The 16,295-nt window shown below is 29.5% G+C and overlaps 2 protein-coding genes across 6 annotated transcripts; one reads left to right on the forward strand and one right to left on the reverse strand.

Moving 5' to 3' along the window:
• Positions 1-1,057: 1,057 nt before the first annotated feature.
• Positions 1,058-4,975, forward strand: LOC105254404 (solute carrier family 35 member C2). 4 transcript variants are annotated; one of them, XM_011263057.3, is made up of 8 exons: positions 1,058-1,395; positions 1,495-1,624; positions 2,239-2,451; positions 2,538-2,749; positions 2,846-2,918; positions 3,023-3,275; positions 3,877-4,052; positions 4,425-4,975. In XM_011263057.3, the coding sequence occupies exons 3-8, from the start codon at positions 2,242-2,244 to the stop codon at positions 4,773-4,775; spliced, it is 1,275 nt and encodes a 424-aa protein (XP_011261359.1). In that variant the 5' UTR covers positions 1,058-1,395; positions 1,495-1,624; positions 2,239-2,241; the 3' UTR covers positions 4,776-4,975. The 4 variants fall into 4 exon arrangements, with proteins under 4 accessions (XP_011261359.1, XP_025262117.1, XP_011261358.1 ...); XM_025406332.1 differs by having other exon boundaries at positions 1,058-1,309; XM_011263056.3 differs by having other exon boundaries at positions 1,059-1,395; positions 2,222-2,451.
• Positions 4,976-7,004: 2,029 nt separating this feature from the next.
• LOC105254405 (protein Jumonji) lies at positions 7,005-16,243 on the reverse strand. Of its 2 annotated transcripts, none has more exons than XM_025406307.1 (13): positions 16,187-16,243; positions 15,548-15,869; positions 15,225-15,394; positions 11,387-14,840; positions 10,182-10,407; positions 9,913-10,065; positions 9,614-9,812; positions 9,335-9,483; positions 8,634-8,940; positions 8,107-8,513; positions 7,930-8,028; positions 7,506-7,808; positions 7,005-7,406 (listed from the first exon to the last, which is right to left on the reverse strand). In XM_025406307.1, the coding sequence occupies exons 2-13, from the start codon at positions 15,631-15,633 to the stop codon at positions 7,320-7,322; spliced, it is 5,640 nt and encodes a 1,879-aa protein (XP_025262092.1). In that variant the 5' UTR covers positions 15,634-15,869; positions 16,187-16,243; the 3' UTR covers positions 7,005-7,319. The 2 variants fall into 2 exon arrangements, with proteins under 2 accessions (XP_025262092.1, XP_025262091.1); XM_025406306.1 differs by having other exon boundaries at positions 16,103-16,227.
• Between the last annotated feature and the right edge of the window lie 52 nt (positions 16,244-16,295).

Consider the following 16,295-nt stretch of genomic DNA (forward strand, 5'->3'; position numbering starts at 1 on the left):
TTCAATAACATTGTATATTTCTCATTTTATATTTGTACATTATTATAACTTTTCCAAATATTTATAATATGTTAAATAATATGTTAAATGTTAAAATATTATGTCTAAAAATATATATTCATAAATATTCCAAATAATTTTACATATAATAAAAAAAATAAAGGAGGGAAATATTTCTACAAAATAATTTTACATATAATAATAAAAAAATAAAAAAGGGAGAAAACGATTTACATTATATATTAGGTTCAAAATTGTATATCGTTGAGAAAAATATTGCTTGGGATTAAGCAAATTCGCGTTAAAATTTCCGACATAACTCTCTTTATTTTTATGCCATTGCACACAACTGCCAACTATTGCTACATGGAATCTTATCGTTAAAATATATGATAATCGCAAGGTTAATTTTTTTCGGTTCGCAAGTAGCCGCAAATTTTACTTGAGTGCTCGTAAATATTTAACATAGTTATTTTACATACTTGACGCATATTTTGCTACTTGCAAGAATTCGCGCGATTTTTCTAATTAAGAGGAGAAATCAATGTTACGGTTAAAAAAGGGCTATTATTTAAATGCTTCTGTAACTCTTTAAATTTCAATAAAATATTTCAGGCATATTTTTAAAACTCAAAACCTTAAGGCAAAGAAATTCGATTTTTTCAAAACATCTCATTTATATCAATTTTCTTCCTTAAAAATTGACATCAAATATTTTAATTAAAATAATAATATGTAAATATTTTTATTTATATTTTAATACTTTAGAAGAATATTTCATATAAAAATTGTTATAATATAAAAATTCATAACATATTATAAATATAATTATTAATATTAAATATAATTTATAATTTATTAATATTAAATATTTATATTAAATATAATTATTAATATAATTATATATTTTAATATCTGTTAATTTAAATATTAATATTTATTATTTACATTTATTTATTATTAATTTAATTAAAATTGTAATCATAATATTATTCGTAAGCGTAAAGATTATTCGTATCGTCCAATTTTTATTTCGGTGATCTAATAAATGCAAGGCAAAACATTTCACCGCGGTATCGATTTTGCGACGTAACGCGGTAATTTTTTTTTTAACGATCCAATACAAAGTAATTAATTATATGCGTGCGTGTGAGTCGCGACAGATCGACAGGTGATCAAAGAGAAGACGAAAATACAAGCATGTTTGCTTTATCATTGCCAACCTGATAAGCGAACCACCCTCGCATAAAACGGCTCGCAGCAAAAACTGATAAGATCGAGGGGAAGGGAAGTCTTGAGGAAATTGATAGTGAGTCACGGTGACAGTTGTCGTACATCGCTTTTGCTTTTAGGTTATGCTCTCGCCGAATTATATTACCTTATACTAAAGTGAAGGTGAACGATTATATGTATTTCCGATGATATTTCCAATGATATTTGATTACTGCCGATCTCTCACGATTTTAATTTCGATTCCTCAATCTTTACTTTCAGGAAAGGTGATGCTGTGAGCGACATATGGACGCTCTTCGATTTTTCATACGAACGATATGCGTATCATTTCCTGGAATACAATCGCGATGATTTATCAGTGATTTCTTTAGGCATAAGATTCCATAAAGCGGTATGTTTTTCGCGAATATATTGCTTTTCTGTATTTATGTATTATGCTTTTTTTTTCGCATCTCGTATCCCGCAGAAATGGAGCGCTACTTTGTGTGCTCCGTTTTATAAAACCGAGTAAAATCATAGAAAAATGTGTTTAAAATAATGAATAAAAATTTTATAAAAAAAAAATAGAAGAAAGTTTCGAAGACGGTAGAAGAAAGTTTTTTTTGAAAACAGCGAAAGCTGTTCTTTCGAAAATTATCATATCTTGAAATTATGATACATCATTATTCTTTCATTAGTCTTGTGTAGAGATTTTTTATTATGATATTATAAACAGTAATTTGTTCATAATCATAGAAAAAAATATATGATATATTTGTAGCTGGGTTACAAATTATTTAGGTGCATTTTATATAAGTTCCAAGAAACACGGTTAAAATGATAGAGATAAAGATTCTTGAGTCTTTTCTATTATTAATATAGTATAATATAAAACGAGACAAGTTATATATTTTTGCATTGCTTTATTTGCTTGTTTTTCTGCTTCTCTTTCTCTTCTTATTTATAAAACATTGTGCTGCCAATCAATCAATTTCTAAATTTTTTTCAGAATTTTTTAATTTACAGAATATGACACGCTCGCACATAAAATATCAAATTGCTAGAGACGATGTAGATACATCAGAATACTTGCCGCAAAATGTTCCAGATTTCCAAAATGTAACAAGCCCAGAAATTACATTTTGGAGGAAAGCATACCAAGTGTTTTTATTGATCTTTGTTTACTTTGTTTTATCAATAGGCCTTACATTCTACAATCCATGGCTTTATAATACATATGTGAGTAATTACATATATAATAAATTTTGTCTAATATATATCTATATCTAATATAAAAATTTGTTAATAACTGACAATATCTTTAGGGATTTAATTTTCCACTTGGAGTAGTAGTTTGTCATTTGATTATAAAGTTTATACTATCTGCATTAATACGATGCATTAGAAGATGTTTTACTGGAAGACGGATAAATCTACCATGGCAAAACATAATTTATTCCATAATGGTACCAGGAATAGCCAGCGGTGTCGATATTGGTTTATCCAATTGGGCACTTTCATTAATTTCAATATCTTTGTAGGTATAAAAACATGTATTAGAACATCAATTATATATATACAGCACATAAGACATTTATTATTATTTATTATATACAGTTGAATTCCTTCCTAGGGTTACCATGACTAAATCAACTACTATTATATTTATTCTTGGATTTTCCCTTCTCTTTAACCTGGAAAAAAAGGTATGAGTCTTTTAATTAGAAAATTACATAATTTATTTATTACGGCTCATATATTTCCTTCTAACAGAAAAATAATAATTCTCTCTCTTGTTTATTGTCTCTAGTCATGGTCTTTAGTAGGAATAGTAGTGATGATAGCAGGAGGATTAGCAATGTTCACTTTTAAATCTACCCAATTTGGTGTTCTCGGATTTATATTGTGTCTCTTAGCCTCGTTTGCGAGTGGTATTCGATGGACCATGACACAACTCATTATGCAAAGATCCAAACTTGGTCTCCACGATCCAATAGACATGATGTATTACATGCAACCCTGGATGCTATTACCAGCAATATTTGTAACTGTATGGTTTGAAGGTAATTCGCAGTATTTCAAATAACGGAATTTAATGATATTGTATAATTGACTGATATGATTCAAATTAATATTTCTCGATTACACACATTCAATATTCGATATCATATTCACTTCATATTTTATGTACACGACTTAATTTTAAACGACTTGATCAATACAGTTTTTAGGATGAATGATAAAAAACAGAAAAAGCATATCAAGTTTTGATAGATTTGCAATAAATCAATTTTTCACTTATACATATAAGCCTCTTGTGACTATTATCTTATTTTATCATGAGTTAGAATCTGAATTTTATATGCTTTGGCTGAAAAAGTAAAAGTGAATGTGAAAATGTTTCAGATATTATTTATTGTTAATATAATTTTGTTATTTAATGTGCTTTGTTTGATAACGTTTAAATAATTAAAACTCAATTATTGTTCAACCTTCTAATGTAATTTATTTATCGAAATTTTATAATTAATTAGACATTATATAAGTAATCGTTAAAAATTTCTTTTTTTTTTAATTTTAGTTTATTAATTTAGTCATAATATATGCGTTGCACGTTTTATTATATAATTTAAAAAATATTGAAAGAAATAAATTAAATTTTAGGAAGTAGAATGTATACTGGTATTAGAGTTACCGATTGGAGTGATGTCGGTAGTATTTTATTAACTGCAAGTGCTGTAATAGCAGGTGCCATTTTAGCATTTAGTATGGAAGTGATGGAATTTTTAGTTGTTACTTACACTTCTAGTCTGACACTATCGATCTCGGGCGTATTTAAGGTAAATGATGATATTAATTAATTTTATTGCTTTTTTCATATTAGATGACATATCTCATGTTTTATTTCCAGTGAAACACTGACAATTTGAATAAATTATAAAAAAAGCTATAATTCATAAATAAACAGATTTTGTATATTCAAATATTATATATATTATTAGACATTAGATTATATTATTAGACATTACAGATTATATTATTAGATATTAGATATATATTATTAAACATTATATTTATGCAAGCCATTAAATTTTATAATTTTATGCATGCTTCTAAATGTTTTATACATATATAAGTTTCCTCTTTCCATTCAATCAATATGTTTTAATTTTTATCTTCAAACATATCTCAGTTTTTATGATTCTTTACAGGAAATATGTACATTAGCACTAGCCTTTGCGTTGAAGGGAGACCAAATGACTGGCCTTAACTTTATAGGATTGTTAATGTGCCTTGGTGGTATAATGCTTCATGTCGTCCAGAAGGTGTTACTTAATAGAAAGAAAATGGTTGACAACTTGGAATTACAATCAAAAGTGACTAGCAACAGTGCTAAACATGAAGATGGAACTGATTCAAATATACCATTATTGACAGAAAAATCAACATCTTTAATGAATCTTCTTAATGCCGAATTTAGCTCGGATGAAGATGGTGATTTGAGAGAGGGCGATAACTCGAGTCAAATACTGTCAGATATTATACAACGCAGGGAACAGTGATACATCATGAATTTTTAGCTTGGATACGTGAAATTAATTTATCAAGGAAAACATTCCAAAACAATATATTTATGACTTGCAGTATTTCATATTTTTACAGTATAAATTTTGCAGTCAATAACGAAGTGCTACAACATATATTTTACGTCACAATTTTATGAATGATATAAAATATGACTAGAGGCAAACTGCATTTTAGATTTTTTGAGGTGTCTCTGAAATATTCTTTAAGATTTTTTTAGATGTTTATGTATTCTGAGATATATTGATAAAAGACTTAATTAATAATATGTAATGTATGTATAATATAAAATGTCATGTGACAGATTGTCCAATGAATTTCAATGTATTATTATTGCATAAGCCTGATAAAATATTTAGAAAATTACAAAGTACAAACATAGAAAGTATGAAAGAAAATGTTGTCGTATATGTTATGTATCGATATTGATATAGAAATATCACTACTTGATGAATATTATTAATGTTGTTATTACTATTGTTATTATTATTTTAAATATAAAAAGTGCTTTGCATGCGAACTATATATGATATATATGTATATATATATATATATATATATATATATATATATAAATTCTTTTAAATTATGTAACACTAGTTTTCTACTATTAGGATTTACTTTCCAAATAAGATAATAATTATTTTCAATATTTGTGTATATAATAATTTTTTAATGATGAGCGCACAATAAATTTAAATAATAACAATAAATTTAAAATATAAACATTAATTGATACATACATTATTGTAATATATATATATATATATATATATATATATATATATATATATATATATACTTATATACTTATATACATATATGTAATATTCTATTTATAATATATATATAAAACGATAAATTGATAGATTATATGCACTATATTCAATATGCAACAATATGTATATAACTATATTTATATATCAAAAAATTTAATCTTTTATCATATAATTTTCATCAAGAATGGATTATATAATTTGATTAGAGTTTAATAAATACTTTACATCATGTTATAATTCACAACAATATTAAACATAATAAATATGCTATATGCAGTAATTGTTAAAATAAATTGTGATAAGCTAGACAGCAATTTATATTCAAGTTCTTAAAAAAATGATCAATTGCTCGGAAGATGATTATCGAGGAAGTGCTGAATTAAAGTAATATATGCTATTTGTGAAACAAGAAAAGAACATATGACGTGTGACATCGAACGGAATTACTGTATCCATTTTTTAAAATCAAAGTAACATATACATCGACAGCGACATAGAATCAGTTGATAGTTCCTAAAACTCAATCTGTAATCGCACACATCTGAGACGATTTTAAAGTGCACAAATAAACTAAGATTATCGGTATATATATTCAAATATTCGGTTATACATATTTAAATATTTGTAAATAAGTATAAACCTCCTCTCATCTAGCATAGATTTCAATTCTTTAAAAAGAGAATGAATCCCTTAAAATCTATATTGAAAATGAGCACAACAATATATGAATGTTATTATTTTTAACAAATTTATTCTCAATTTGCATATTACAAAGGGAGAGAAAAAGAGAAATATTTAATGTTCAATAATAAATAAATATATATATATATATATATATATATATATATATATATATATATAATGTGTGTAATAATAAATAATGTCCATAAAATATAAATTATATGACGATATTCTCCTTTGTCTCTCTTTTTCTAAAGATTATATAATTTTTAACCTGTCAAATTTTAAGGAATTTTTTCTAAAAACTACATATATAGTAAAATACACATAACAAATATATTTCGTATCAATATATTATATGTTTTATTTATTAATAATCAAATCGCGCAAACACAGATAATGTTAATAGATAATTTATTATTATATTTTGGAATATCCTTATTTTTCTATTGTCAAAATCTTACTTCAAATGTATATGTATATTGTATGTCTTCTTAATAAATAATATATAATTATAAAAAAATTATATGTTACTCTCAAGCAACTACTACTAGTAGTCTACAATCTAAAATTAAGATAATAATCAATCAATAATCAAGACAAGATCATATGATAAATTTTAAAAACTATGGATACATGAGTTTTCGCCTCTTTGGAAATTTGCTCTAATACTTAGTAATTATATATTCTGTATTATTCCGGATATTTTTTTAAAAATAAACTGCAAAAAATTACTATATAAAAAAGTACTATATAGATACATTACAATATTGTAATTATTCGATTATTTTTGCCATTGAAAGAATATTAGATTAAATCACATAACATCATAGAAAACTTTTCACCTATTTGTATAAGATCGTTTACATTATCTTTTACTATATGTTCATCTTACTATACATTCATTGTATGAATATTAGGAAATTTTCTAATCATCTATTATATATAATGAGCGTGATACAGTGCGATCACGTTCCCTTCTTCTAATAATAATTATAATATTAATTAATAAATAATAATCAACTTTCATCCTTTATAAATTAAATAACACTTATTTTTCTTTTATTTATTTTGTTTTATTTGATTAGGTTTTTTAGATTTGGTTTCAATCCTGTGTTCCAGTTTGCTAATTAATCCATCCAATTCGTCCTAAGGTGAACAAAGAGTAATTTTTTTATACTTACAATATTTAATTAATTAATATATTAATGAATATGTTAATTAAATAATAAGAAATGTTATACTTACTTCGTCGTAGGTATACATTAAAGTGCAATGTTTCAGAATCTGCTTTTTATGATTGATTAATTGCAATGCGTGCGGTAAACAATAGACACTATCATCTTGCGAATTGTTTACCAATGAGACAAACAAATTGGCTCTACATGTCTCACATTCGAAATCACCATCATCCTCTTTCACTTTTTTCCCTTTTTTCCCTTTTCCACTATCTGGCAGAGGCAATCTTTCTCTATTGTTAAGACCCGCATTTTCCAATAGTTTACGATAATCTAACTCCTTCTCACGGATCTTGATCACGCTTGGTAATATCTAATGATATGCAATATTAGTGTATTTAGAGCTCAAAAATTTATATAATAATATTCGATTATTTATTTTTAAGTTTTTATAATTATAATCTTGCAATTATATAGTATAAATTTAATTTTACCTGTTTTAATATATCTATATGAGATCTGGTATCATTAATAATATTAAATAATAATCTCTCGAATGAAAATATAGAGGGTTCGCAACTGTCTTGTATGTCCTGAAAGCATATCATATTTCAATTTAAGTAACGAATTACAAATTTCAGAAAAAGGATTCTGTACATCGACAAACGTACCTTGAAAACTTGTTCGGCTGTTTCTAACCAGGATGGTTGTGCGAAATACACACTCTCGGATACAACGTAACCGGTGCATATGCTTGACGTGAATGCTTTCGGAAATACAATTATAAACTGTCCCGGCTCTTGGACAGTCTTACATAACGGTACATTGTTACTGACTAATAATTCCGGTGGAACCATGGCAGTGTCGGAAGGTAACCATATAGTCTTATTTTTACAATATCGTGGTACCATCTTCGAGAGCGCTTTTTGGAAATTGTTGTTATGTTCGTCAGGTATCCCGTACCAAATTTTCTTAGCACCTGTGTGTAGATATTCTATCCATGGCAGACCATGCGGATCGCGATACCAGCAACAAGCACTAAACAGCATACCCACGTGCAGCGTTGGCACGGTCACACCTAAAAGCAGGAATTAATTTTTAGTAAGATAAAATTCATAATTTTTAGTAAGATAAAATTCATTAAAAGATTTGCAATGGCTTGCACGAAGATATTATCGGTGTATTATAAATTCCATACCCATTAACGGGCCCAAGGCTCTCAATACCGATCCGGCATTATTAGTGAGTACTTTGAGATTCCAAGGGTGTCTGGCGAATGGGCTGTTTTTGGCAACGGAAAAACCAAATCCACGACCGCTTGAATCGATGCTCGCCGCGTGTACGCAAACGTGACGTTTCCTTTCGGCAACATGTTTCCAAAACGCACTCTCCACCTCGTCGGCTGAAGCGCCTTCGGCTTCGTTTCCTCGTTGATTTTCGCCGAACCACATACGTTGTGTATTACGGGCGATTCGGTAAAAGGCGTTCAATGGCATATTTCTTCCCTTTATATATATAATTATATATTAATATATATTAATACGTATATCATTTAATTATCATAATATACATATATAATTTAATTGATAGTATCATCAATATATAAATGTATACAATTGAATATGAATATGATATTTTCTAATTATTATTTTCTAATTATTATTTAATGATTATGTTATTAACATAGGAATAAATAAAAAATAGTAAATTCAATGTTAATTTTTAGTAAGATAAAATTCATTGAAAGAATTGATTTTCAGATTTATTTAAAATTAAAGACTAGAAAGCATTTATTAGTATTAAATTGAGAGATTCAAGAAAGTGTATAATAAAAATGATTAATATCTGTTTTGCAAAATATTGAAAGATTATAATAATTATTAATGTTTCTTGTCATACCTTCACAATACATTCCTCAATCTCATCGGAACTGTCATCATCTTCTTCCTCCTCATTATCATTGGATGATGCTTCTTGCCTTTGCAAAGTTTTGCTTTCCTTTCTCGTCCATTCAGCTTCAACTTCGTCAAACAATTTTTCGCGTTCCTCTAAGAAAACAAATATAATGATAATAATAATTTGTATAATATAAAAGCTTCATATTATATATTTAATTAACTTTAAAAATTTAATTTACTTCAAAAATTTAATTATTTATAATATACAATATGTGTATACCTGGGGATAATGTATCATATGGTAATAAATATTTGCAGTAAATATCATCTAATTTGGTAACGCGATCTTGTGCAGATTTAGGTATCTTCATGCCATCTGCTACCTTTTGCCATTTCTTTTTTTCAATAACTTCTTTCAATCCACCCAAGTTTTGAACTGTTTGATACAAGTGAGGTAAATCAACTTCCATTCCACCAATCTAAAAGAATTAATTATGTGGACAATTATTAAATTTTTTAATTCTCTTCAAGTTATACAATAAGCAATATATATGATATTAGAAAATAAAATAATTTTACCCATGGTGGTTGAGTCAAAGTAATACTCTGAGTGGCTAAATATTTCTTAATAGCCATCATTTCTTTTACATTAGGACCCCATCTATGGAGCATGCGATGCACATATTGATTATAAGCAGTGAATCTCATGTCATCAGATACTTTGCATTCTGGCTAAAAAATTGGAAGAAAAAAAAGACTAATATAATTATAATACTTAAATAATATATATATGTCTGTGTATATGTATGTATAATCTATTTAATAATATTTTTTTATGCAGTATTTACTTTAAAATTCGGCGGAGGCACGACTCTACATATTCCAAACTTCTCGGCAATCGGTCTTATTTTGTCTATATACTCCAAAGGATCCTGGAAATCTTTCTCCGTTGGATGAAACGTTGGTGCCTCGACTACGCGAGCCTCATTATTTGTGTTTTTCGCACTTGGGAACGTAGTGTTATTACTTGAAGAATACAATTCAGATACTTTCTGTTTGGATTTCGTTTGCGTCCTAGAAAACGTTTATTATAGCATATATATATATATATATATATATATATATATATATATATATATAATACAGGGTGTTTTAGACCACCCATGCCACCCAGTTAAAAATTAGAGAAGTGGTTATTTCAAAAAAGTAAAAATATTTTCTTTATAATCGGGTGCGCTCTATCGAATGGTGATATTTTCAACTTCTGGTTCCTGCCAGAAATAGGTGATTCAGACCGAAAATGCGTTTTTTTAAATGGAACCCCCTATTTTTCATTACATATTTTTGTAGCTTACCTCGAGAGCTTTCCAAAACACTATAATAAATTATTTTTCCATGAAGTACTTTTCCAGTTATGAGGCTTGAAATCATTTCTTAATTTTACATAAACCATAAAATATTTTGTAAAATATTCATTTTTTGTTTATCTTACCTTAATACTTTTTATGCACAAAATAATGAGAGGAATCAATTGGTGTAAAGAAAACATACAGTTGTTTTTAAGAAAAAATATGGAATTGTTAATTACAAATTACATATTTTTTCTTAGAAACAACTATGTGTTTTCTTTATATCAATTGATCTCTCATTATTTTGTACATAAAAGTATTAAGGTAAGATAATCGAAAAATAAATATTTTACAAGATATTTTATGGTTTATGTAAAATTAAGAAATGATTTCAAACCTCATAACTCGAAAAGTACTTCATGGAAAAATAATTTATTATAGTGTTTTGAAAAGCTCTCGAGGTAAGCTACAAGAATATGCAATAAAAAATAGAGGGTTCCATTTTAAAAAATGCACTTCCAGTCTGAATCACTTATTTCCGGCCGGAACCAGAAGTTGAAAATATCACCATTCGATAGAGCACATCCGATTTATAAAGAAAATGTTTTTACTTTTTTCAAATAACCACTTCTCTAGTTTTTAAATGAGTGGTACAGGTGATCTGAAACACTCTGTATATGTTGAAAATGTAATATTAAATATACCTCTTGCCACTTTTTGTCGAATCTATAGAAGTTTTCCTTTCTCTAGATAATTTCGGAGACTTTGCTTTTTCCAAATTATTGGCGCTTGTACTGACATTTGGACGATTTAAGATTGGCACCGAGATGTCATTTTTCACGGGTGAAATCGGCTGGGTCTCCGGCGTACTTGCTATCGCGGTCGAAACAGTTGTGGTCGTTGAGGTCGACGGAACTTGCTGTTGATCCACTGTGATAGCCGTGGGATTGGGTGGTGTGCGCGTTGTCGGCTGTACCGTTCCTATCGGTGGACAACGCGCTACGGACAACGGTGGCTTAGTGACCAATTTAGCCCGAAGTAGTACTCTTTGATTAGGACCGGTCGGTCCTTCCGTGCCGAGTTTAACAGCAACGCCTTGAATCAGCTGTTGTCCTTGTACCAAGTTCGGGCCGCTTCTCGTAACAGCTTGCAATGGAATGTAAAATAGCTGTCCATCGTTATCGTCATCATTCTCGTTGCTCGTTTCGGTCTGGGTAGATATTTCGGTACTCCGTTGCTGATTCGCCTCATTCTGCTGGTCTTGCGTAGTCTCGTCGAGGTTTACCTGGACAGCTATAGAAGCACTGCAATTTACATTGCTCCAACTTGTTGTGAGCTTATCGAGCGGTAACACTTGGACATTGGTCAAGCCAGCGAAATTCTTAGGCAGCTCAAACTTATTCAGGGTCGTGCTCGCTGCGTTTATCGGGCCTTGCGTCTCCTGTTCTTTCTTCACGATCATTTCGATCGGTTCCTCCTTGATGTCTATTAATGTTTCGGGATATTCAAAATTTGATTTATCAGCAATTTTGCTCTCTGTACCTGTAGCAGTTAATTTCGCGGTGTCCTTAGTCTTCCTCCTGAAGGGCGTGCTAATGGGAACCTCGGTGTCGCTTTCAAACGCGTAAACGCTACTCTCATTCTCCGGTGAAAATGCATTCGCGTTCGGAATGACCAATTTACGTTTAACCTTCGGTATGAAGGATTTTCGCGGTTGAAATATTTTCTTTTCCGCCGGCGATTTCTTCTCTATAGAGCCGTCCGTTGAGTTTTGATCCGACTTTGACACGGTATCGCTAGTGTCCTCAACGAGATTAGTGTCCTTGCTGGTCTTTTCACATTTAATTTTAACAATTTCTTTCACAAATTCGGTATTAGTCTTATTTTTATTCACAATATTCTGCTGCTTCGCTTCGACATTATGTACATTAGATGCTACTTGCATTATATTTCTACTCTGCACGATTGTAGTACGGTCCTTCAAGCTCATTTTATCCGTTAACTTCGAAAGCGTTACATTAACAGGACGTACTAGATGCTGGATTTTTGTCGAGATAGATAAATGCGAGGAATCTGCCTTCAATTTTTCCACAGGCTCGTATTTGAAGGTAACAACATTCTCCATCTCTAGCTTGCTCTCTTCTTTGGCAAGTGAGCTTTCGTTCAGCCACTTTTCTATTTGCTCTGTCGACATATTCACCCGTTCTTTTCTTGTATGAAGAGTCGACAATGGCATATCTATGAGATTAGGAGAAACCTCGTTCTCGTGATTACACTTTTTACTCTGTACCTGTTCAATTGATGGTAATAAGGAGTTTTGTGTCTTGAGGGATAGATCCAATATCGATTTTTGATCTTGTATAGATATATTACATTCGTCGTTTAACATATTTGCTGAAGACTCAGTCTTGATCAATGAAGTCTTTTCTTCATTATTTTCTTGCAAAGTTTTGTTCTGATTTACTGTTTGATCCGGAACATCTAACGTTTTGAGTAAGTTTAGTTTGTCATTTGATTCTGATTTTAGTAAATTAACATTAGCATGACACGAATTCAAAACTTTTGATATCGCCTTTTTGGTAAATCCGCGAAACGATTCCTCATCATCTGATACTTTTGGCAAATCTGGTTTCGTATGCGTGTTTTGCGCATCGTTGGCAATTGTCTCGCCATTTTTCACGTTATTAACATTATCTAAAATTCGTTCTTCTTCATCATCATTCTCTTTTTTCTTTTTCATTTTATTAAGCAACATTCCCAATGTTTCTTCTTCGGATTCTGCATTTTTGTTTTGATCATTTTTCAGATTTTTCTGTTTTGATCCACTAATTTTATCTGATGGTGTTTTAGATAAATTTTGATCACGTTTACGTTTCATCACAAATTTTTCCTTAGAAGATTTCATACAACTTTGAACTTGAATCTTCGGTTTGTTATTTGTGTTAGTTTGTACTTCTGATTGTACAGTTGTACTCTTGGAGGACGATCTGAGACTCCTACCGATCGGTTTGTCAAGTTTTCCAAGACTCTGTCTGGTAATAGGTCTTGTATTATTCGTCTCTACTGAGCTTTCAGATTCTTCGTCGCTATCTTCCTCGCAATATCTCTGCACTCTCATTAGACGTTTGCTTTTTAGAATTAATTTATTATTTTTGCTCTTATCCAATCGCTTATTATTGTTACTGTTGAACGAATTAACTTTAGAATCTTTAGTTTTACTAACAGTTTTCGTATTAGTCTGTTTTACTTTGGCTTTAAGCTCATTTTCCGTTTGCGCTATCCTACGAGCATTTGGCAATTCGGGGAAACTCTCGACCGAAACGTTATCTTCATTCTCTAGATCTGGGCTTACTAATTTCCTACCAAGAATTTCCATGTACAGAGCAGCTGCTTCTTTAGTTTTTCTGGTAGGCCTTCTAGAGGGATTTTGCGAGGAGATTATGCCACTGTATGATCTTGTAACTCTCCTCATTTCCGACTTGCTTCTAGTACAAATCTTTTTCTGAATATTTCCTCTTTGTATGTTGCGTTTTATCTGCGAAGTCGATTTTTCCACAGGTAACTCTTCTTCCTCATCATCTTTTTCATCATGCTCCTCCTCAGACATATCTGTATACGATACATCATTATTTTTCAATTTTGGATTAACTTTCTTCTTTGGTTTGGGCGACACGATTTTTGTCTTCAATAAAGATTTGTTGCTTTTATCTGGCAGTACACCACTTCTCAAGCCGTGTCTCTTTGTTTCAATTCTAGGTAAAAATTTTCTCGGTGCTAATTGAATACCAGCCTTCATCATAGATCTCTCTGTACATGATCTTGTTCTCATAACACATGTGGCTTTGAATTTATTCTTAATCCTTTGTTTAGCAAGGCGCTGCTCTTGATATTTCTTTTTAAGCGCTTGAACTGTAGATGTTGCTGTTTTAAGTTTGGTAATGCTTTTATGTATCGTAGTAGGCACTTTTTTTTTGTCTGGGACAACAGGTTTAACTTTTGTCACATTTTTCTGGCCTGTGTCTTGTTTCTGGACTTCTGTAGAAGTACTGGTACAGGATGATACTTTATCTGTAGAAGTACGAGCTGATGTAGGCCTTTGTTTCTCTTTTTTGTTACCAGCATTAAAGAAATTTAAACTAGCTGGTAAAATGGATGTTCCTAAATTTGGAAAAAAAATTATTAAAAAAGAATATTTTGATTTTCATTAGAATAATTGCAACTATAACCAAAAAATAATTTATCACATTAATTCAGTTTTTTTGACGATCAATATAAATAATCTTATAGATTCCGAAATATTTATGAAAAATATGTTTCAATTTGTTTCATCAATACTTGATATAATAATATAAATTATATGGAAATACAAAAGCTTATCTGTATCTATTTTTTACAATGTATTACAATGTATCAATCTCTAAAAAATAGGAGAATTAAAATAAGAATAATAGATTCAATATAAAAGATTGAGATAAATATAATAAAATTAATAAATATAAAAGATTTATGATATATATTTTTAAATATAATAAAATGATGAACCTCTAAAGCATAAAAACGTTAGAAAGTCCTCAGTATTTGGGCGTTTATGCGTTATTAATTCTGTAATCGTGGCAGGTTTAGTTTTCTCCTTGTCCTTGACAGGTGTAGGTGATGTATTGAACACTGTATTTGCACCTTGTGCAAACTTTCTTTGTGCGTGAACTTTGGTCCTGGGGTGAAACAATATTATTAACAAATATTACGAATTTAACATTGCTTAAATAAGCGATATATCTTTTAAATACATCTTATCTTCAATCAAACTAAATAAAATATTATTATGTATTAAGTTGCAACTAGGAATGATCATATGCAAAGATTACCTCTTTGGAGATCCTGAAAGTGGTTCCATAAGATCCACCAGATCTCCTTCTTTCTTCTTTCTCTTGTCGTTACGATTCAGAACCATTCTGAGATAACGGGGATTTAAATATTAATGACAGGCCACTGGGCGAGTATAAAAAAAATCATTACGTCTTTTATGAAGCATTTAGAACACATTCGATTAAATGCATTTATGCACGAAGATCTCACGTTTCCGTCAAATAATCTCATAAGAGGAACCAATATTCCGGAAAATTGTTGGAAATCGCGAAACGTGAGCGTACGTGCAACATCGTCGATGCCATAATGGCCCCAATCACACTGTAAAAAAATTATGCCAGGTGATTTAATCCAAATTAGAAAGAAAGAGAAAGAGAGAGAGAGAGATTATTCATGGTGAATCCATGCTTTCAGCTGACCACAAAGGATATATATATATATGTGTATATATATATATATATATATATATATATATATATATATATAATTATATATATATATATATATAAAATATATATAAACATATATCGATAAAAATTGCAGAAGTTATTCACATTGTTCGAAAAATATCACTTCACATTTTTTGCTCGAGCCCAATTGTTTGTCATAATTTATTATGTCAAATTAAAATTAAATACCATGACATGATCTCTCCCGATCTGTGGCACGAATACACATAGATCTGTAGCGTGAAATAATATCGATTTTTAAGGACCGATTTCTATGAAGCGTATAAAGGCTAATATT

This window comes from Camponotus floridanus, unplaced genomic scaffold (assembly GCF_003227725.1).
Source record: "Camponotus floridanus strain SB8 unplaced genomic scaffold, Cflo_v7.5 scaffold14, whole genome shotgun sequence".
Taxonomy (NCBI): domain Eukaryota; kingdom Metazoa; phylum Arthropoda; class Insecta; order Hymenoptera; family Formicidae; genus Camponotus; species Camponotus floridanus.